The sequence below is a fragment of the Pteropus alecto genome, unplaced genomic scaffold (assembly GCF_000325575.1).
Source record: "Pteropus alecto unplaced genomic scaffold, ASM32557v1 scaffold76, whole genome shotgun sequence".
Lineage (NCBI taxonomy): Eukaryota > Metazoa > Chordata > Mammalia > Chiroptera > Pteropodidae > Pteropus > Pteropus alecto.
The window spans coordinates 16,721,399-16,743,149 of NW_006443138.1; the positions used below are offsets into that span (position 1 = coordinate 16,721,399).

General features: G+C 38.4%; 1 protein-coding gene across 1 annotated transcript in view; it reads left to right on the forward strand.

Moving 5' to 3' along the window:
• The first annotated feature begins 5,896 nt into the window (after positions 1-5,896).
• TMTC2 (transmembrane and tetratricopeptide repeat containing 2) overlaps positions 5,897-21,751 on the forward strand; it is a 351,862-nt gene continuing 336,007 nt past the window's right edge. Inside the window, exon 1 of the mRNA XM_015598571.2 lies at positions 5,897-6,689. Within this exon, the coding sequence (XP_015454057.1) occupies positions 6,607-6,689 (83 nt within the window). The 5' untranslated portion in view covers positions 5,897-6,606. The remainder of the gene's footprint in view (positions 6,690-21,751) is intronic.

A 21,751-nucleotide genomic window follows, 5' to 3' on the forward strand; every position in this document is an offset into this window, starting at 1 on the left:
TTGTATTCATTTAAATGGGCAACTTAATTAAGTCTATTGCAAAAGCTTTAAATACACTGATTTCTATAATTTATTATTAGATTAGTACGCCAACCTGCAAATAGACTTTCTAGTCATTTCATTGGACTATTACATGGAATAATATGCTTTATGAGGTGTAAATTTGTAGTGGGGTTTTTAACATAATAACATTGTCACTTTTATAAATACTTTATTTGGTTTTCCAAATTGTACTTACATTAATACGTTCATTATTGTGTTGGAGTTTGGGTTGTATTACTTATCCCAACTATTTTTCTAATAGATGATGTAGATTATGTTAGGGAAAATGACTATGCGTGATTTGAATATATACATTCTCTAAAATATATGGTATGTGCATGTTCGTTTTATGGGGGAGGTTTTCTATTATGGATTAAAGTATAGTCTTCTTAGAGTTTTATACCAAATTTGAGAAAAATCAGGCAGAAGTGGTAGACAAAGGAAGACTTTGCCAGTATTTTATCCTGAATCATCTGAGGAAGGGTAGAAGAGGAAGACTATGAATTTAATTAAAGCATCTTCGCTGAAGCCAGGAATATCCTTATTGGACGTAGATCCTAATGGGGCTGTGGCCTTTACTGGAGAAGGAACAACAGGACTATACAGAGTAGTGGTTAAAGTATATACCTTTGAAGTTAAAAGACATGAGTTTTAAAAGACACAAGTTCAAATGTCAGCTCTACCACTCAGAGGCTGTAAGGCTGTGGACAGTTTACTAGACTTCTTTGAGCCTCCATTTTTTAATCTATAAAATAGAAATAGTTATGGTCTCTATCTCCCAGGGCTGTTGTGAGGATTAAAAGAGATCATGAATGTAAAGTGCTCTGTAAAATGCTTAATAACTAAAGAGTATTCAATAGCTGGTAGCTGTTTTGTAAATAAAAGAAATTCACACTTGGGTGCAGACCAGTTCAGAGCGAGAGGTTCAGGACTAAAGCTTTGACCAGTAGGAGGAGTAGGCAACTGGCTCTTATACAAACTGTCCTCTAAGGCACAGGAGTTAGTGGTCATCTATGAGGCACAGATAGCTTATGCTATGCTATCCAATATAATAGCCACTAGCCAATGTCCCTTTTAAAATTTTTATTAATTAAAATTAAACAGAATTTATAATTCAGTTCCTCAGTCATGCTAGCCATATTCTAAGTGCTCAATAGCCACATGTAACAGTTGATGGATACCAGATTGGAGAGGACAGATATAAAATCACCTTTGCAGAAAGTCCTAATGGGACAATGCTGCTTTGAAGGGTCCAGATTAGGCTGAATATCAAGGCAACATTCATGAATAACTGGTTAATTTAACTTACGTCCACATCGAAACTACGCTCTCTATCCTCTGATTTATTTTACAGAATCTGAGGCTTATCGAAACTCTGTTATCCGTGATTCTGTGCAAATTTTCAAGCTGTTTGAATATTTTTGATCACTGTTTATACCAGTGCATGTGAATGCATTTGAGAGATTCTATGAAGGGGCTGTCCCTGCTTTTCTTGATTGAGTTTCTGAATTCTATCATTAGCCTCAACATCTCTGCAATTATTCAGAGATGGTTATTAACATGTTATTTCTACACTCCTCCTTCTCTTCTCCTTCCTCACCCCCAGATCCTCTGAACTGGAAGCTAGGAGATTGTGAGAGTCTTAAAGTGATCATTATTTTAGTAGCAGCTGGTTCTTAACAGCCCCGAGTTTGTGACAGAGGTGACAGGATCTGTTTCTGGGGCTGCATTGTCCTAATTATACTCCTAATGGATCACAAGTTTGGAGAAAAAGCGATGTTACATATTGCAGTGTCTGCAGGGCAGCATTTTATGGTACGCTGGGAAATATCTCAATATAACATGTGTAGCCAATGCATTTACTGTCATTAGTTAACCAAGCAGCCTGTGTGCTTCTTTCAGCTCCCTGACCCACATTTCATCCATGCTCTGCTGTTTTTCTCCCACAGGGTTATTTCCTGAATAAAGCCCAGAGCTTACGAGTCCTCCAGCAGAGAGTTCTGTTCTGACCTCCCTAAACAGGCAGTTTCACCTGCTGGGCTAGTATTTTTTGGTTTCCTAGTCAATCTGTTAAGATTTTAGCTGGAGATTCTTAGACACCTTTTCACAAAACATATGGGAGATTGTAATTACTTTGGCTTGGTACCTTTTTAGAATTGGGAGAGCAAGGAAGAGGTACAAATCTTCTGTTCATAAATAACCAAATCTGTGGGCATTTTAAAAGGCGTTCTGTGCAGCAGGAGAATTTATGTGCCACATTTCACCCTTGGCACACTTTCCAAATGAATTGTTCAAAGAGAAGTTATATTAGGACAAATAGAAATGACGACCAAGAACAGATGTGGATTTTTAGTTAATATTTATGCAACACCCACAGGGAAGATGGTATTGCACAATAAACTAAAAATGTCTTAGGCAAATAAGGAAATCTTTACCCTGAGGAGCTGGCACGGCAAAGGTATGAATTATACAACAAAGGACTGGGAATGCAGAACAAATGCAGGGTAGGTCGGGGCAACTATAAAAACCGAATTCATTGAGGAAGTGGTGAGGTAGCAGATGTGTGGAATCTACTTCGGGAAAATAAGGGGTTAGCACTTTTTTTGGCCTATCTTATGTCTAAGGAAGAAAACTCAAGCCAGCCAGCCTAATTTCCTTCATTTGTGGAAAGCAACAGTAGCTTTAAATAGAATATATATGTATACACACACACACACACACGCACGCACACTCAGAACAAAGGCAGTAGTCTCACAATGGGTAAGTCCACCTTAATAAACTAAAAAGCAGTGTCCTCAGATTTGATATGCTCTCCAAGGATAATGCTGACATCTTTAATCCAATACCCCCCACAAAGTTGTTCAAGGAGAAAACACAGGCATTGGCTGCTTCTCAGCCCTTGGAGAGCAGTCTGAAAGCTACCAAGACTTAATGCAGTGGAAGAATACTGAAACTCACGTTAAATTATAATAGGAAAATTTGCTGAAAGCAACCAGATTTCTCAAACACAGCTGGATTTTCAGTCTTCCATTCATCAGGGACAGCAAGATGTGCCACTTTGCTGCATTTCTCACAGTCTCCTAGGCTTCTGATTCAGAGGGGTTGGGGATGAGAAGAGAAAAGGAGGAGGTGGAAGAGGAGTGTAGAAAATATTTATTTAAAATTATTGGAATCTTGACGATTGAGACAACTCTGGAAAATGTTTATATGCTTTTATCACGCTGAACACAAACTTAATACGTTTATGCCTCTGAGTCCTCTTAATTATTGAACAGAGATGTCCCCGTGACTTCCTACCTCAGGTTTCCCTGCAGAATTGATGCATTCTTAAAAAATTTTAACCTACTCCCCCTCTTCTTTGTTAATTCTCTGCTATCTTTTACATCAACAACAAATCAGTTTACTCTATTCTCTTATGATGAAAATTTGTGCATTTTCAGTTGTTATAAAGTTTCTGCAGAACATATTTATTTGCTTATTTGTTTTCAACTTTTTTTTTTTTTTCACTTTCTTCTACCTGTCCAGATATTAAAGGTCCTGGGTATTATTTGGAAAATAAGACTGATAAGGTCTCTGCCCTCTTGGAGCTGCCATTCTACTGGTGATCCCATACATAGTGCATACAATGAAGAAAATCATGTAGGGTGATGGGATAGAGATTGCTGGGGGAAGGCTATTTTATAAAGTGTGGGCTAGGAAAGCCTTTCTGAGGTGATGACATTTGAACTAAGACCTGAATGCTGAGAAGGAGCTACAAGAGGTCTGGGGAGAAAGCATTCCATGTGGGAGGAAGAGAAACTAGCGGATTTCAGAGACGGGTATTTGTATTGCTAGAACACTGGAGCACAGTTTGAAGGGACAGAGGTAATCAGAAGAGTTTTATTAGAAGTGCAACAAAAAGTCACTGAACATTTTTAAGAAGGGAAATTGTAGGTTTTCTAAAGAATCTTCTAATACCTGAAGTTAAAACTGGGGGGGAGGGTGCGATGGCAAGTGTAGAAGATCACCATAGAAGCCTACTACTGCCTTAGTCCATGCAGAAAATGAGGGTACCTTGGATGAAGATTAGAGCAGTGTGGATATAATGGTCTATGTTTCGGAGATAAACATCTAGGGTTTAGCTAACAACTAAAAGAAAAGGAGGAAGTTGGAGAGCATAGTAATAGTAATGATAATAATATAATAATAAGAAGCAGCAGTTAACACTTCCATTGCACTTTAGACTCTTCCAGGTGCTTCATAAGTTAACTTCTTTAATATTCATAATAATACTACCTACATATTGCTATTATTATCACTGTTTTATAGGTGAGAAAATTGAGGCCTAAGAGGTTAAGTGACTGGCCAAAGGTCACCCGGATAATAATAGAGTGGAGACTCAAACTCATATGGCGCTCTTCCTCCAGTGTACTAGGATCCAATATCAATGTGTAAATGCACATTGGAGGACCTAGACGGGTCAATAGGTAGGATTTTTAAAGCTTTTCAACAATGAACAGGGGTTATGGAGAAAAAAAGTAAAAGATCAATTTCTGCCTTTAAAGATACAATTTCCTTTTATGTATGTTTACTAATGTTTTCCCAGGGCACAAAAATGGTGCCATCGTTCATGGCATAAGAGCCGTAATGAATATTCATCATTTCATCTCATCTGTCTGTGCAGATTTCCTTGTGAAATCAGGAAAAGATAGAGCTTTGTTTTGCAGACACCCAAACCACTGGATTTGCTTTTAAGGCTACTTCCAGACGTCCAGGGGACTCAATTTCTTGCCGCAGTTTTGGAGAATTTCATGGTTAGGTGCTGCCCTTGGAGGGAGAATGGTGCCAGGAGTGGGGTGGAGGTGGGGGGCGGGGTGGTGAGGTGACAAGAGAGTCAGCTCTCCACAGGTCTGTTTTCCATGCATTGTGGTTGCCATACAGCAGGGGGCGCCGCAGCAGTGTTCATCGTGGTCCACCAGAGGTACTCTTCTGGCAGAAAGGGGCCAGGCTAGTAGGAGGTGTGGCGGGCAGCTCATCGTCCTCTTTGGTCTTGCAACTTTAGTATCCAGAGCTCGTTCTACACAGCCATTCTGTTATACCATATTTCATCATGTTGGACACTTTCCATCCAGTTCTGCATCCGGGCGGAAAGGAAAGGGCATTAGCTTCCCGCCTTCCTAGGTTATAGCATTGTACTGGGCCTCAGAGGCGTCTCCCCGCTATGTTCTCAGGGTTATCCTGTCAGTCTCCCCAGAAACCACGGAAGGCCCCCCGCAGCTGCGGGGTGTGTACGTGTGTGTACGTGTCTTTATTTTCTCTTTTGCGGTCCTTTCTTTTTAACTTGCTGCGGGAACCTTTCCCTCCCCACACGTCTTTAATTGACATTCGGGACAAAGATAGGCTCAGAGCTGAAATCTCTCCTTCCTAAAGTGCCCCTCTCCCCAGGCTCTCCAATATCCTCACTCCCCATTTTGGTTCACACACTGTGAGCGTGTATGAGAGGTCGTGTGTGTGTTTGTGGCAACTGAGGCTGCAGCACTCGCTAAACCTGTTCTTCCTCTCCCGTCCCCAGAAGTCTCCAGCTGACCAGACTTAACGCCTGGCAGCGCCTGGCACACACGGCGCTTGGGTTGAGATCCAGCCGGTGCCAGGCGCCGCCAGCAGCAGCCGGGCGAGCGACCGCATCCTCCTGGGTCTGGTTTCTCCTCTAGCTGCCCCTCCCAGGCTGTCTTCCCGCGGTCGCCCTTGGGTCCCTGGAGCTCTCCAGAGTGAAATCGAAGGTGAAAGAAACGAGAGGAGGGCGGGAGGTGGGTAGGAGGAGCCTCTCGCCAGCGGGCGGGGGAGGCTCTGGGTGGAGAAAGGGGCTGGGCAAACCCGAGATGTAGGGTTGGCCACGCAGGCGCGGGGGGCAGCGCCAAGAACCCCACGCGGGAGCTTCTGGAGTCTCCAACCACCGCTTCTCACTTCACAGAAGAAGGGGTTGGGGCCGGCAGGGAGCTAATAAAGAGTGAATGAGCTGCAGCCGCTGTGGCGGCCGGAGTCAGCCCGAGCGGCACCCGAGCCCTGCGCCCGGGAGGCGGCGGAGGGAGGCGGTTTGCCTTGTCCCTCCCACCCGCCCCTCTTTCTCTCTCTTCCTCCAGCTGGTCCCAGAGCCCGGCTCGGTCCGGTCCCTCTACCCCCATCCCGCTCTCTTCCACCTCCTCTGCGTCCCACTCCTTACCTAGGGCTCTCCGAACTACCATGGGTTAGGGTGGGGGCCTCAAGCCGCGGGAAGGACCATCCCTGTGCATCCGCGGGGAGACGCGGAGCCGGAACGCCGCTCACCGCTCGCCGGCGCCGGGCATGGGGAGCGCAGTGTGAACCCGCACCCGGGGAGGACGCAGGAGCTGCGGAGACCGGCCGAGGAGGAGGAAGAGAGCGGTGGATTGGAAGGACCCGAGGGAGGAAAGGAGGGAGGGTGGGGAAGCGAGGGAAAAGTGAAGCTGGGAGGAGAAGGCGGCGGAAGGTGGGGATTGATGCTTCTGTTTTTTGTTGCCGCTGTTGCCCTCGCGCTGGGAGCCGAGCCGGAGGGAAGGCGGTGGAGAGATGATTGCAGAGTTGGTGAGCAGCGCTCTGGGGCTCGCCTTGTATCTCAACACCCTAAGTGCGGATTTCTGCTACGATGACAGGTAAGGGGGTGAGAGGAAGAGGTGACGGGCTGCGTGGGGACTCTTCAGTGGCTCAGAAGCTTCCCGCTTTCAGGCTGGAAGTGCATGTTGGAGGAACTGGTCCAGCACCTGATGGTGTAGGAGACGCGTAAACATTAACACCTAAAGCAAAAAACATCCGAGACGCGAGCGCGCTGGGCAGGCTGAGGGACTCTGGGTTCCTACTTTGCAGCAGGTTCTCTGCTTCTCGGCTCTTGGCAGAGCTTAAGTTTCTTCGTGGAAATCGCAGCAATTTGGGAAACTGTTTAATGAACGTATTTAAAAAAAATAAATCTTAGGTATTCCTTGGTGCAACAAAAGCACATTGAGCGATTTTACGTCTGGGCTGGAAGGAAGCCGTTCCCCGCCCCCTAATAGATCTTTCCTGTAACGGTTCCTATTATTGATGGGACACTTTTATTTCCTGAGGTTAAAACACACGTTTGACAGTTGCCAAAATAATGGAAAGAGAGGATCGTACTCTGCTTCAACTTTCCCTTTTGACGTGTAGTGTGTACTTTACTTTGAGTCAAGATAATGCTGCTGCTGGTCGTTCCTGCTCCCCCTCCCCCCCGCCCCTCTTAACCAATCGATGGAGTAGCACTTTATAAAAGCCTGGGCTTTCATTTCTGTTTGGGAGTTTTACATTAGACGTTAGCGATTCTTTTGTGCTAATTGGAGAAGAAGACGCCCCTAGAGACTGAAGTTGTCTTCTGCATTTGGGTTAGTTTGGGTGGCTAATGAGACCTGAAATGTGTTGTCAAAGAAACTGCATCGATTTCTGGAAAATGTCACAGTTGTGCTCGTGTCTCTACCTGTTTTTTAAACGTTGTTAGTGTTTAGAAACTGATGAAAAGCTTCAATAGCCATTAGGGAAAATTCCAATTTGTGTCTTTCCGGTGACTTAATCTGATTACAATGAAAACAGATGCATAATTAAAATATATTAGGGAGAGAACAGCACGCCCGGCTAAACTTATTAACCGTCCTGGGGTGTTTCATGCTCCATTGAAATTAAACTATCCAAAAAGTGAGCACAGATTTACTTTGACAGCTTTCAGCAGCCTCTCTGGGTTATGGAAAGTGAATGGATCCCCAGGGTCAGGGCGAGGCGGTGAGTGAACTTTTGCAGTGGTTGAGAGAGAGGGGAGGTGAAGGCAGAATCTTCTCCTGGTGATAATTAGCCATATTTGCTATTCTCCGGTGTACTCACTCTCTGGCTAAAAGCATGTTCATGAATCTTGGCTCATAACCACATGTCTGCTTTGAAATCCTCTGATAATGGGTGCAACAACAAGCAGCACACCTTTAATGCATTTTATGTAGTGTCATCAGAGACTGCTTGCTAGGAAGCCACTGTTAGATATGAACTTTTCCTCAACTTTAAGCAGTGTACAGATTTTAGCAGTTATTCTACATGCTCTGAGAAGTAAATGGTCTGTGATAGGAGCTGCTTCTGTTCACTCCAATTTTGGATTACGGTGCACCTGCTAGTTCTAGGATATTGAAAGAAAAAGCCTTTGCTTCCAAAGATGGGTGACTTTTTGCAAAATAAGCTCAGGGACAAATCTGGGCACTTATTGGCTCTGTAGGGGACAGTTTAAATAGTAAACATTTAAACCAAGACAATACAGCTTATAAAAAAGTCACTGTAATATTGTAACTATTGTAGAACACTGGTAAAGCAAGCATTCCTAGTGTATGCTATTGTTTATCATTGTCCAATTCTTTAAAAAGTGCGTGCCAGAAGAAACTATCCCACAGAGATTAAGGCTGAAACTAAACTAAATTTGCATGCACAGTTTTCTGTGGATTTAGTGCTTATTTTGTGTTCTTTAGTTATCAGAAGTGTTAGGACTTTGTAACTTAGGGAGAACGGTACAAGTGTGATGATAAATTAGTTGTGCAATGACAATTGTTATAATTTCTTTAAATGTTGTATAGGTTGAATGGAGCGTCAAAATTCTTGACTTCTACATAGCTACTTAGATGAATTTAATGTGATGATTTGCCCATATCATCTAATTGAGAGCATGCTCAATATATAATATACAGATATTGTATATGATATGATGTTGAGGGTCTGTACATATAAATTATGCCGTGCTACAGTTTGCAATGTGTATTTCACTCTGATTTTCTTAGTGCAACACTGCCTATGCAGTCACATACTCCTAAGAGAATAAAATCTTAAAAAGTATCAAATGGGTTTCATGGGTCTTGGAAATTATGAAATACATGTAAATTGGAGCAGAACACTTACTTGGTGGCTACATGACATACTCAGGTGATTCAGTGCCAAGGTACTCTGTTAAGTTGTGGCTTCTCAGATATAGTGCTTTCTATCTACTTTAACTGACTGAGGTGCGAACAGAGAAGAGAGCTGGGGAGCCAAGTGGAAACTGCAGGATGATGATAATATGTTATTTCCACCACTCCATTTCAGACTACAAACACTCAAGTTTAAAACTTTGTTTGAATTACGTCTGTGGATTCCGCTGCCCCCCCAGGAACTTTTGTGAAATACAGCTCTGTAAGGAGAGGCCAGTGCTGGAAAGCAAAAGAGCAGCATTGGAGGAGGGAGGTGGCTCTTACGCTTGACTTGCTTAACTAAATCAAGACTCTGTTTTTTAGCTGAAGAATCTGGCATTTACTGTAGGAGTGCTTTATATTGCTTTAGCTTAAAAATTATTGCTGTGGCACTTCTCAAAGTTATCTTTTCTTTTAAATATAGTGATCAAGTTTACTTTATACACTATATATATAATTTCAGTATTGGATATAGCTGGATGAGATTAAGTGGTAATCCGAAACTTTCTTATATCAAAATCAATTTCCCTATGGTAAAATTTAATATTTTACAAGTGTTTCTGTGTTAAGTTTAAGAATATGGCTACAAACAGTAGAAGAGTAGAATTCAACATATCTGATGAAAAAGCATGCATGGTTTCAACTTCATCCTCTCTTCTCTTGCCTTCAATCTAGTCATTACTATTGAATCTTAAATTGTGGTTAGAGTAAAATTGGAATTGTAAATCTGCAGCCTTTGCCAAATTTTAAGTCATGTTGCATGTGACTTATTGAAGGATGCCCTCGTTTTTTGGAGAAATTTAATGTTTAGATCAGTAGAAAAAACTGACTGACCCCAAATTCTCCGCTCTCTTGTGTATTTTGTTGAAATTAAAGTATTGTTTTCCCTCATCCTCTTTAAAAGTAGTACTGTTAATATGTTTTGCATAAGGATAACACTAAAAGAGGAGTTAATTTACTTCAAAGCAATAAGAGTAAACCCTAACAGTTGTGTAGTCTGATTCTATTTTATAAATGCCATCTAATTGATGATATGGCCTTTATAATATACAACAAATAAATAAGAAGATAATGCAACTAATTTATGTTTTTATTCTCATGTGAGTAAAAAATGCATTAGTTAAAAAAAAAGACAATTTGAGTTTTTGGAAGTGGAAGATGGGTTTGTGGCTCGTTTGAAAAATTTTTTTCTTATTGCCCATTTTGCATTTGTTAAACCAAACCCAGATAATTAACATAACTTTTAAGTTTCTTAGCTATTCCATTGTACAATCCTTGTGTGAAACTTGGAGAAGCAATTCCACAGCAGAAATTTCTGGTCTTGAATCAAAACTACTCCAAACTCTAATAGCACATTCCTAGTTTAGTTATTCATTTGGGTGTAAATGTAAATCTTAGTTTTTATAGAAACACTAGTTAGGAGGTTTTCCCTTAAAGTCATAAAGATTTTGATTAACAGCATTAAAAAAGAACTGGAGGATTTAAGGCACATATACAAGTTTTTAAAAAACCCCCCCCCCCCCCCCCTAAAGATAGTCAACTATTGGTTATTGTCGCTTTGGGTTTTTGACTTGGTATGATCCCTTGTGAAATGATCACTTACTCTATTAACTTCCTTCTAAAAAGTTCTCTCTAATAGACTTACCTTGGACCAGTCTGGGATTAGTATCTTAAAATTCTAGCATGTTCAACCATTGAAGGCATGCGTGGTATTTCAAAGTATGTTTAGAAAGAATTACTTATAAAATCAAAGTAAGTAATGGAGAACTTTGCTTTGCATTAAAGGTTGTCTCATCAGGTCTTTATTGGAAGAGGTCATTGTGTATAAAGTATGTGTGTGTGTGTGTGTGTGTGTGTGTGTGTGTGTGTGTTTACTCTAATTTCCTTCCCAGTTTGTAAGTCACTGAAAAAAAAATGCAAGTGGATACAATTTATTATTTATGAAATACTTTATATAGGATTTTATTTTCTAGCCATTTTGATTGTTTTTAATCAATCTATGTGGAAAACGTTCATTTTGCTGTTTTAGCGAGTACATCTCAGTAGTAAATTAAAGTTAAAATTACATAAATCCAGGATAGACCACTTTGCCTTACCTCCATTGAGCCTGTCACATGGGATTTATCTGAGAGAATGACCCAAATACAAGCACTGAATGGACATTTGCAAATACCATAGGGAAAATGATTGCCAGCCATCTGTCTCTTAGTTTTTTTCACATATATGTACATATTTTTTGGCTGTATTTTTATGTATTATTAATTTACATTGTCTTGTCATTTGTACTTAGTTTTTCAGTGTTATTGTGCCCCTATGGTAACACTGAATTCCCTGCTGCTGTGATTGAGATAGCTACAAGCTTTTGGATTCCAACATGTGATGGGAGCACAGTTTGTCTTCCTAATCTCTGTTGCTGTTCAGCACACTAAAAGCACTTGTTTGAAATGCCATGATGGTGCAGCTGTTTATCATAGGTGAAAGGTCCATTTTCTCTAAAACAGGCACCTTCATAGTCTTAGGAAAGGACGAAGTTTACCCTTAAGGAACTCAGAAATCTGTGGCTGACAAACCTACTTTCTTATAACTTTATTATTCTTACCCAACATGCTTTTAACATAGTAACATTCATCTTTTAAATTATTTGAATCTCTCTTAGAAACTAAGTATTCTATCAGCTTTGGGTACTTTAATGGTTCCACAAAAATGATAAGTGTGGCAGCCTTGATGGGATTGTGGACAGGTGGATTATTGAACGTAAAGACCTCTCCTCTATGAATAGCTGTCATGTTTAAAGCCTAGTTGGAAAAAGAAAATGTAGAAGTATAGCAGTAGGAGCTGTATACCTTCTGTTTTTTCATGAAAAAGGCATACTATTTTGAATAATTACAGGTATAATTCTGCACAATGCTAGATAGTTTCTTTGAAGATTTGATTTGTTTGTACTTTTGAGGAATAAATGACTACAATTAATAATTCACTACTTATGAATAGTGCTGTGACTGTATGGACTTCTCATACATATGGTGCATAACACAAACAGCAGCTATTTACTCTTGTCAACAAGCATCCGTACCTGTCTGTCCTTTTCTACCCTTACTTAAGCAGGTAATGTCTAGTGTTCTAAAGATATACTTACGAAGAGGCCAATAGCTTGTCCTTTAGCAGAATTTTACTTGCATTTACTCACATTTATTTTGATCGATACTCATATTTTAAAACTTGTACTGGGACTCTGTCAGCTTCTTTCCCAGGATATCCGTGCCCAAGATCCATGGTAGATGGTTTGAACTGGCCTAATTCTTGGTCTCTCGCTTATTGGTACTTTTTTTCGGATGTGGGGAAGCTTTAGAATACCTCTCCCAGATGTCTCCTTCCTAATTGTCCAGGTCAGTTGTTTTCCTTGGAGGTCTGCAGCGGCTGAACTCTTTGGGTTAACTAGATTTGCCTCGACTGGTCATAAGGATTGAAGACTTTTGCCTCAGAGATTTTTTTGGCTATATTTTCTAGGTGGTTAATTCTAACAAGATGCAGCGCTATTAAATTTCTTTTGATCTTTCCTCCTCTCTGACAGTTTAGCTTTTCAATCACATTTGTCAGTTTCTCTGGTACTCAAGGTTTCTTAGAATAAAAAGTATAAATGTTCGTTTCAGTCTTTTAAGAACTTTTCGGGATTCCAATTTTGGGTTCAACTATGACCTTTTTTCTTTACAGGTAAATGGGAAAGAATTGAATAAGCCTGTCAGGAGAATTTTGAAGAAGACAGGAACACTGAAATGATTTGTTTTCAAGATTCTACATTAAAAACTATTATCATGTTCTTAGGATAGTTTATTTATGGGCATTTCATACAATGCAGTTAATTTGGACAACAAAATAATTTTAAAGATGAGATAGAGAGATTTTGATTTGCTTATGTCTAAAAAATTAAAATGGAAAAGTGATTAGAATTGAAAATTCTAACTCACGTTTAGTTTTCATTTTATTGTGGGATGAAACGAAATTATGTACATTTATTTATTCCGAGGCTATGCACATGCCGTGTTGCTTGAGACCAGTGCTATTTACTGTATCTGTTTTAAAAGTGCAGTAGTATTTGGCAGAGGAGATGCTCTTTGCTCATAGTGATTTGATGTAAGCTTTTGTTTCTCAATTTCTTTGCTGGAGCATTTTGTGATAAGAGTAAGTCAGAGTATGAAGCGTGGCACAGCATGTAGTTACATACAGTAAAAGAGACGGACTAAATTACATGTTTTGTCAAGTGAAACATACATAAGTGTCCTTGGAATAGCAGCTGTGAGCTAAGTGTTGTGGCCAAATAAAATGTTTTTGTCAGATTCCTTTGTCTTTGATGATTACCCTTCATTTCTGTGGGATTTATTATAATAAATGTGTGATTATTCCTTAGGAACATCAAGTTAAAAAAAGCAAGTTCGTTATAGGCTTATGATTATAGTTTAATAAGGAAACAATGTATAACAATATTGCCATGGGGTAAAATTATTTACTGACATTCGAAACTGAAAAATTCACAGGTTTTGCTAACGAAAGTGCTTTTTTCCCCTAATTGCGGTTCCAGACATTATTGATTTTTTTAGATGTAGAAAATTTGGACTGTCCTAGCCTAGAAATTCTCACTGGCATCCTTTAGGAGTATTGTAATTTCAAAGGATGTGTTATTTTCTGAAGAGTGGCCACTGGGGCACAATATGGCTCTTGACATTTTGAACAGTGTTAAATGATGGCACTGAAGTATTTCAAACAGCCATGTTTCAACATTGTTTAAAAATCCAGTGGGAAGAATGACAATCCATATAACCCTGCATACCTGGAATTCTTTGGGTATTAATTTTAAGTGCAGTTCACAAGTTTGCTTCTTATAAGTTTTTTTTTTTTTTTTTTTTAAAGCTGAATAAGGCTGGTAAAATTTTTACAGCTGTATCTTATGAAATTTTGTTTTCTTTTTTTTAGTTGCTTATACCTAGTCTATAAAGAGACTGAAAGGATGCAGACCATAGCCTTGTTTTCTGTTGTTTTTTTTTGTTTTGTTTTGTTTTAATCTCTCAGTTGGGTTATATGTTCATGTTTAGGACACTGTTATTAAGTATATTGTTATTTCTTTTATAAACCCAGTAGTATAAAACTAGTCTTTGAGAGAGGCAGACAAGTGAAAACACTTTGGGAAAAATAGACATCTTGTTTTTGTTAATTTCCACTTTGTTCCACAGTGAAAGCATGCATACCCTTTCTGTTAGTGGTATCTCTTAGATTAAAAATGAGAGTCATAGGTTAACTCTGCAAGGTCAGTGCATGTTAAAGTGACATCTTTTCAATTTGTGTTCTCAACAAGGGGTGCCTTAGGCGGTGGCTCTAAAGATTACATTAACAGGTTTGACTACTTTTCTCTGTTTGAGGAGGATGCTTGTTATTACAGAGCTATTTGGGAAAAGGGGTTCTTGAGATGGGCCAGCAGCTATGGTGTTCCTCTGGGGACCTTTCTCAATGTTTTATGAACTGTCTTTTGGCTGCTGCTGCCTTCCTATCTTCAGGTTTTAAAGATATTGTAAACACTGAGCCGGCTCCCTCGAACTATAAAAAATATCTTGAGGTAGAATGCTTGGGTCCACATATTTTGTCAAAGAAGTGTACTTTTTTTAAAAAGAGGATGTTCCCCTCCTTCTCTAATAATTCGCTAGGACTGCTCTTCCAAAGCCGTTGAAAAGAGCTCATTTTGATAAAGAAATCTTCTAATGACAAATTTTCCAACTACGGATTTTCAGAAGAAAAGTTCTCAGATGATGAAGAAGTTTAATCAGCCGAAAAGACATTTTTATTTGCAGAAGTAGTCCTTTAGAGGGAGGCAATTATTTATAGCTGATGTGAAAAACTAGTATACCTGAATTCATTTGGTAAACCTCATTTATAATAAGATTAGTCTTGTTATTCTGTTGAAAAAAAATGGTGCTGAATTGTCACTGAATTTATGTTAAAGAAATAAGCTTTTACACTTTAACCCACTCTTATAGGGACATGTACTGATTTAACTAAAGATGAATTTGAGATTTGAATAAAAATCTATTAAAAACACTAATGTGCAACCTGAAAATACTAAGTGTAGTTTGCCACAGGTATCTAGTGTTCTATTAAAAAGATTCCATTTATAATGATCTCTTTAGGTCTGCTTCCTCCGCCTCTCTATATATGAGTCTTTGTATTTTTTCTTTTAAAATCAGTGATGCGTTTTGCTTTTGTTCCACGTTGAACAGAAAATGAAATTTCACTGTTTTAAAGCCTCTTGTATGTCATCAACATAAATAACGTAAACCATTTCTGTGAGAGAATATTTAGTAGCTGCTTTAAAATTCATGCCTGAGATGATATTGGAGATGCCCGTGGCCAGCAAGGGAGCTTTAGACCTGGTCCTCCCTCATACTTTGCTCCCCTGTCTTCATCCTTTGATATTGATGATTGCCATTTAAAAAAAAAAATCTTTTAAATTGCAGTTTAAATCCCCAGTTTCTTTGAACCAGGTAGATCTCTTCATGCCTCTCTTAAAGAGATATTGTTGAGCTGGGCCTCTTGTTGGAGCTCTTTCCATATGTGCGTGTATATATATTTTTAGAAAAAGGCTTCCTAAAATTCCTGTCTACCTGCAAATCGCCTGGGGTTGTTAAAATGCAGATTCTGCCTAGAAGTAGGCCTGAGTCTACATTTCTATCATTCCCAGGTGCAACAGATGCTGCTGGTTCATGGACCACACTTCAATAAGAGTAATAAAGCTCTATTTCATTTAAATGTATTACACATCGGCTCTGTGTTTTACAGGCATTTGGAAAGTCAACCTAAATTTCTGGATTAAAACGATTGAGGATAAGCTACCTCTGTTCTGTGTATGAGGTTAGGCATTTTATTTAATCTTAATCTCTGTTTTGTTTTCATATTTGTTCAATCACAACATCTTTAAATTGATCATATGGGTTTGAGTTATTGTGTAAATTTTGAAAAGGTAGAGAGCCTGTTGAAAATCTAGGAGATGATCTCCATCGAAATATCTGTCACGAAATATCTTGTATTACTATATCACCTTTGTAACATTACCGTGGAGACAGGTATTAGATTCTGATTTTGGCAAATAAACTGATAGGCGGTTGCTTTAGGCTTATAACTAGAATGGATACTGAAGCTTAATTTTGAGTCTCTATAGTCAGTACCTTTAGTAGTTTGTATTTTTGTTGAACAATCCCTTATAAGGAAATTTGGCTTACTTTGCATGAAGACTTTATAAATTTTAAGAAGGCAGCAAAATATAGGTGTTTAGGCAGCTGAGAGTAGGAAAGGTAAAGATTTATTAATGATATTCATGTACTGTATGATGCTGTCGGGTGAAGGTATATACACAGAATTAGAAATGCTTGGGCTCATGTGATATTTTTTAACCTGGTACACTAAACTTTAGCCTTCGGGCATTTGAAGGGAATTTCTGAACAGGCGAATGCTTTAAATATCTGAAGTTTTACATTCCAAATTATTGGAAATATTTTTTAAGAACTCATTCTAAAATGAATTGTAATTATTACTTTTTAAAATACTGTACTGTGTACTAGAGGCACTGTTGTAAATAAACATTGGGCCATGATAGAAGGCTAGAGTTTTAGTCTTGTAATTACCACTTTACTAGCTCAGTAGTCATCACTCTAAAGCTCAGTCTTATAATTGGTTAGGAAGTGAAAATATCTGCAAACTACAGAATGAGGATCAAATGAAATAGCATGACTAATGTTCTCTGTTTTAATAAGCTGCTTAGCTATCCGTTTAGATTTATAGAATATTGGACCTGAAGGTGAATGACTTAGTAACCACTGTACATTAGCATCTGACTCTCTTCTGTCCAGACAACAGAACTTTGTTCTACTTCATGGAATTGCTAACTTTTTCACTTGGCGTCAGTGTTTGAACTCCTACTGTCCCATCTTCTTTTGCCACTCCCATACCCGATCTCTACTTCTAATCTCCCCAGTCTCACCACATAAGCAATTCTTGTTCTCCTCTGTTTCTTTTCTGTTGCTTTCCTAACGTTTCTGGTCTCTGCATGAAGGCTTATTCTGAATAGACATTCTGGCCAACCTGAGCACTTCTTTCCCTCTACAGGGGAGAAGCACCAATTACAGTGCATTGGGTATAAATAATCTTTATTACTTAGTTCTGCTTGGCAGGGCATACTCGTGGTCTCCCCCTTCAATGACAAACCTTTTTATTTATGGAGTATGTTCAGATTCAGAGCATTCTGGTGGTCCGGTGAAAGCAATATATCAGATAAGCTGTTTTTTCCTGCATTGAAGTGTTTGTTAATCAATCCTGTATTGAGAATTTGCACTAAGTATGCTTAGCACAGGTACTGGATGGCAACATCTAGTATCTAAAGCTGGTGATTCATTTTTGTAACTAATTAGAAAATATTTCTTAATTTTAGAACTTTTAAGCAGCAGAATGGCAAAAAGTAAAAAGACCACAAGAATTTTGGAATCAGATAATCTAGGGCTCTAATCCCAGAATAATTACTTGCTAATTGTGTGATTTTGATTGATACTAAAACTCTTTTAGCTTCTATTCCCTATTCTATAGAATGAGGCTTTAACTCTATTGCTCATAGTTTAAAATCACTGAATAGTAATATCTGAAAGTATTACAGAGTGTTTAGGAATTTTTCTTAAAAGCTAATATTCAAAATTTAAACTTATTTCTGGTAATATTTAACAATATTTTCAGGTGGATTTAGGATAACTGAAAGTTCATTGAACTATATTAAGTAACTACTAATTTTGGAATTTAATTTTCATTTTGAGTTATAACTTTGGAGAAAAGATGTTGAAATTTAACCATCATACACACACATGCACGCAAATTTTGCAAATCAAATGTCTGCAGTGTGTGCTCAATTAAAAGGACATGTGAAAAACAGAACTGGAATGTCTTCTGTCTTCTTTACCATAATTAACTTTCTTCTTTAAATTAGATGATATTGTGCATAGGAGCATATGCAAAATTATGATTTCTTAGCATCTTATTAAAATTGTTCCACTCTATGATGTGTATTTTTGACAACAAAAAATCTTAAACAATGAAAATCTAGAATCGTTTTCAATTATATTGTGAAAGATTATGTTGAATTAAGAGTTAGCCCAAATTCTAGGAATACTTTTATATACCTTGTTTCACAGTGAGCAGAATTAATACAAAAGCTCTGTTTGTTCTTTGAAACCTTTTCCAGGAAGCTTATTTTCTCATATTAAATTGCAGTCTCATCAGGACTTACAACATGCATTAATTTATTTATGGGTAGTTCTGCATTTGAGAATATTGATCTCCTAATTAAAATAGATCTTTCACATGTTAACATTTTTCTAGGGATTCCCTAAATAAAGAGAATGTATAACCTAACACTAACACTTCTTGCTTTTGCTTTCTATTCCCCCCCAGAAGTAGAAAAACTAGACCCCCGCCCCCCACCTCCTCAAAGTACAGGTAAGCTAAGTATGTTAAAGATTTACTATATTGATAACACAGCTTCCTCTTTAAAGTCAGGGCTTGGTTCTAGTGATTCCCCAGGGTCCCTTCCAACTTAAAACAGGTCATAATTTTGGGGAAATGGATTTGGGTTTAGTCGCGCTATAATATAGTAGAAATTGGCCTTTTGGGGAACAGTTAATAGTGTTTTAGGTAAAACACTGGCCATATTGCCACACATACAATGGAAAAGGAGGCCCATGAACACAACAAACCATATCAACCAAAGATGTTTTATCTCAGTCGCAGTCATCATTTTATTTCTTATGCGTTGCCTTCTTCTCAGTTGGAATGTTTACTCTGTTCCTATTGATAACTAAATTCTAACAGCAATTGGCAAGATTCTAAAAAGGAGAACGTTTTGGTTCTTGTTGGATAGCAGCCTAGTTTTCTCTAGGGCACATCTGTTCCTTGGAACACTTTGAGAATATTCAGGTGAAAATTCGCCCAGTATTTTAATAAACTAGATTCTGTTACTGATGGGTTAAAAAAATCAGTCATACTGTTTTTAATAAAGTAAAGGAAAACAACATGGTTTTTGCAGAATGGCTCTCAATTCTCTGGAATTAATTTAAATTAGTAGAAGAAACCAAAAATTTAAGACCTTATTAAGCATGCCTCAGCAGTTGATTATTAGGACTAAACAAAGAGACAGGCACTTGGATTTCTCCAGGATGAGGGATTGGATGAGAAGAGGAAGTGTGAATGACATTTTTATATAACAAACTTTGGTGAAATTGAGAGAAGTTGACTTGAAGATTTTGCTGCTTCCTTGCTTATGAAACAGTGCTTTCCTTTTATGGTAATAGAGGAGGGATGATTATGCAGAAATTTGGATGAACTTTCTTTTGGGGGGAGGACAGGCTCTGTAGTAAAAGATGCGTAGTTTTGATTGCTATCTTTTTGAATCGGAACCATAGCTGCAAATGATTGTCAGCTCATTCAGGAGAAATTAAGACAGGTTGTTAGAATGGAAGTCTATTGAATTCGACTCTGTGGTAGTAGTTCCTCAGTGTTTTAAAAAATTCTTCAATATATTTTGATTGCATGCTGAATTTATGGTGTGTGTTATGAAATAGCAGCTTGCTTGTATTTTAAAAAAAGACTATAATCATAGTAAACACCCATATGCTCATCTTTGTGTATTTGGAATTTGAATTTGGAGAATTTATTATCTTGGGTTTATTTTTCAAACCAAAGTCTGAAAGAGTTAGTAAAGTTAATATTAAATTGGATAGTTAATTCATAGACCACAAATCTTACATATTTAAGGTAGATCATGAACGACACTGGAAAGTGAAAATTGTTTTTAATATTAAGCTTAATCTGAGGTTAAAATTTTCATTTTAATTTCTTTTTGTCTCATCATTGTTTATGAAAACTAGTTGATAACGAAGTTCAGAGACTTCTTGTAAATCAATAAATTTGACAAGAACATTATTTAAACTTTTCCTCTAAGCCTGAATAAGGACTTAAACACAAACCAATACGTAACCTGAATGCTTTTTCGTTAAGCATCTTTGGAAGTCTATATACAAATAGAGTAAATGTTTTACATGCAGGTTACCTACTGCATTTGAAAGAATTCTTTTGTGTAGGTCTGCAAGCTGTTTGTGTGTTCAGAAATAATTTATGAGAATAGACTGAAATTGGTAGAAATAGGCCAAAGTAACACTGCAGCTATAATTGAAAACTGGAATGGTGTTCTCAAAATCTCGAGTAAATGGAAACTAATGAATGGTTTCTTTTGTAAGATGTTATTACTTTTCATTTACTTAAAATTATTTGTATTTTAAGGAATTCCACCTCCTCCCAGATAATCAAGTCAGTTGTTGCTAATTCAATGGCATTCTTCACAAACTAACTTCTATTCTGTATCAGCCTTGATACTGGAAAAAGATGAATGGAAATTAAGAAAGCAACAAAAATGATAAGTACATAATTGTCCTAAGACACATGTCAACCAAAAATTTTAACAATATTTAGTAATGACCTTGTAAATTGTTTTGTTGTGTATTCTGAGCACTTATCTCAGAGGCCAGAAATGACTGCTGTTACCAGAAGTGATGAGAAGAAAGGGAAAGCAAGGGTATGTTTACTATTTAAATAGTCTGATTTCTGCAAATTATTGTGTAAAAATATGATAATTCTATTCAAAGTTTGGGAGAAAGATTTGAATATGGTTTATTTTAAATTCAGGAAGTCAGTTCAAATAGGCATTGGCCTTTGATTTAAAAGTGTTATTCTTATTTAGAAATGTGCTGTCTCCCAAGAAAGCATCAGAGTGGGATGCCTTCAGCTCACGTTATGAGCTGTATTCCTGTATTCCTTTAGCCAGCACCCACATGATGTAGAACATTTACATAGGAGTATGTGTGCGATTTGGATTATCATCTAAAATGAGAATTGGCACTACGGCCTGTGGGTCACATCCACCCTACAGCCTGTGTTTTCAACAGCCATACCTGTTTGTGTATGTATTATCTATGGCTGTTTTCTACACTGGCAGAGTAGAGGTAGTTCCAACAGGGACCTGAAAAAGCTTTATTATGTGGCCCTTCATCAAAGAAGTGTGCTACTCCCTGATCTAAATGGAAAAGAATATTTTTAGAACTTATAGTAATCTTACTTAGATTGCTCAGAGCATATCTGGGCATTCTTAAGGGTTCCTGACATTAGGAGGGAAAAACGAACAGGTCTAAGATCTAACTGTTAGGAGTAAAAGCTCAAGGTCAGACTTATAGATATGAAACTACTGATGTGAAAATACCGACTTCCCTTTCTCTTGGATGACAGTACAGTGAACACTCTCTGGTGATTTTTATAGAACTTGGTGACATGCTTCCTGGGAGTCTAGGATAGCGTTAAGTGAGTAGATGGCATGGACCCCACACGTCTCTGATCATTACAGATTTTGTCCTAACTAGTCCATGGATCCTGCGTGTGTAGGGGATCAGTGGGTTTCCTGCAACAGTAAGTCTTTTTGTGTTGGTGCCCTTGGCCCCTGCCATGTGGCCCTGGCAGTCAAATTTGACCTGCAGGAAGTGCCTGCTGCTTCCTCTCAGAAGTGGCTGCCTCCAGGATGCTCGTGTAGCTGTTTGTGAACCTGTCCCCCCTGCCTCTTTAGCCTCAAGCCTGTATTTCTAAGCAGTTGTTGCCCAGCTGTCTGCTGC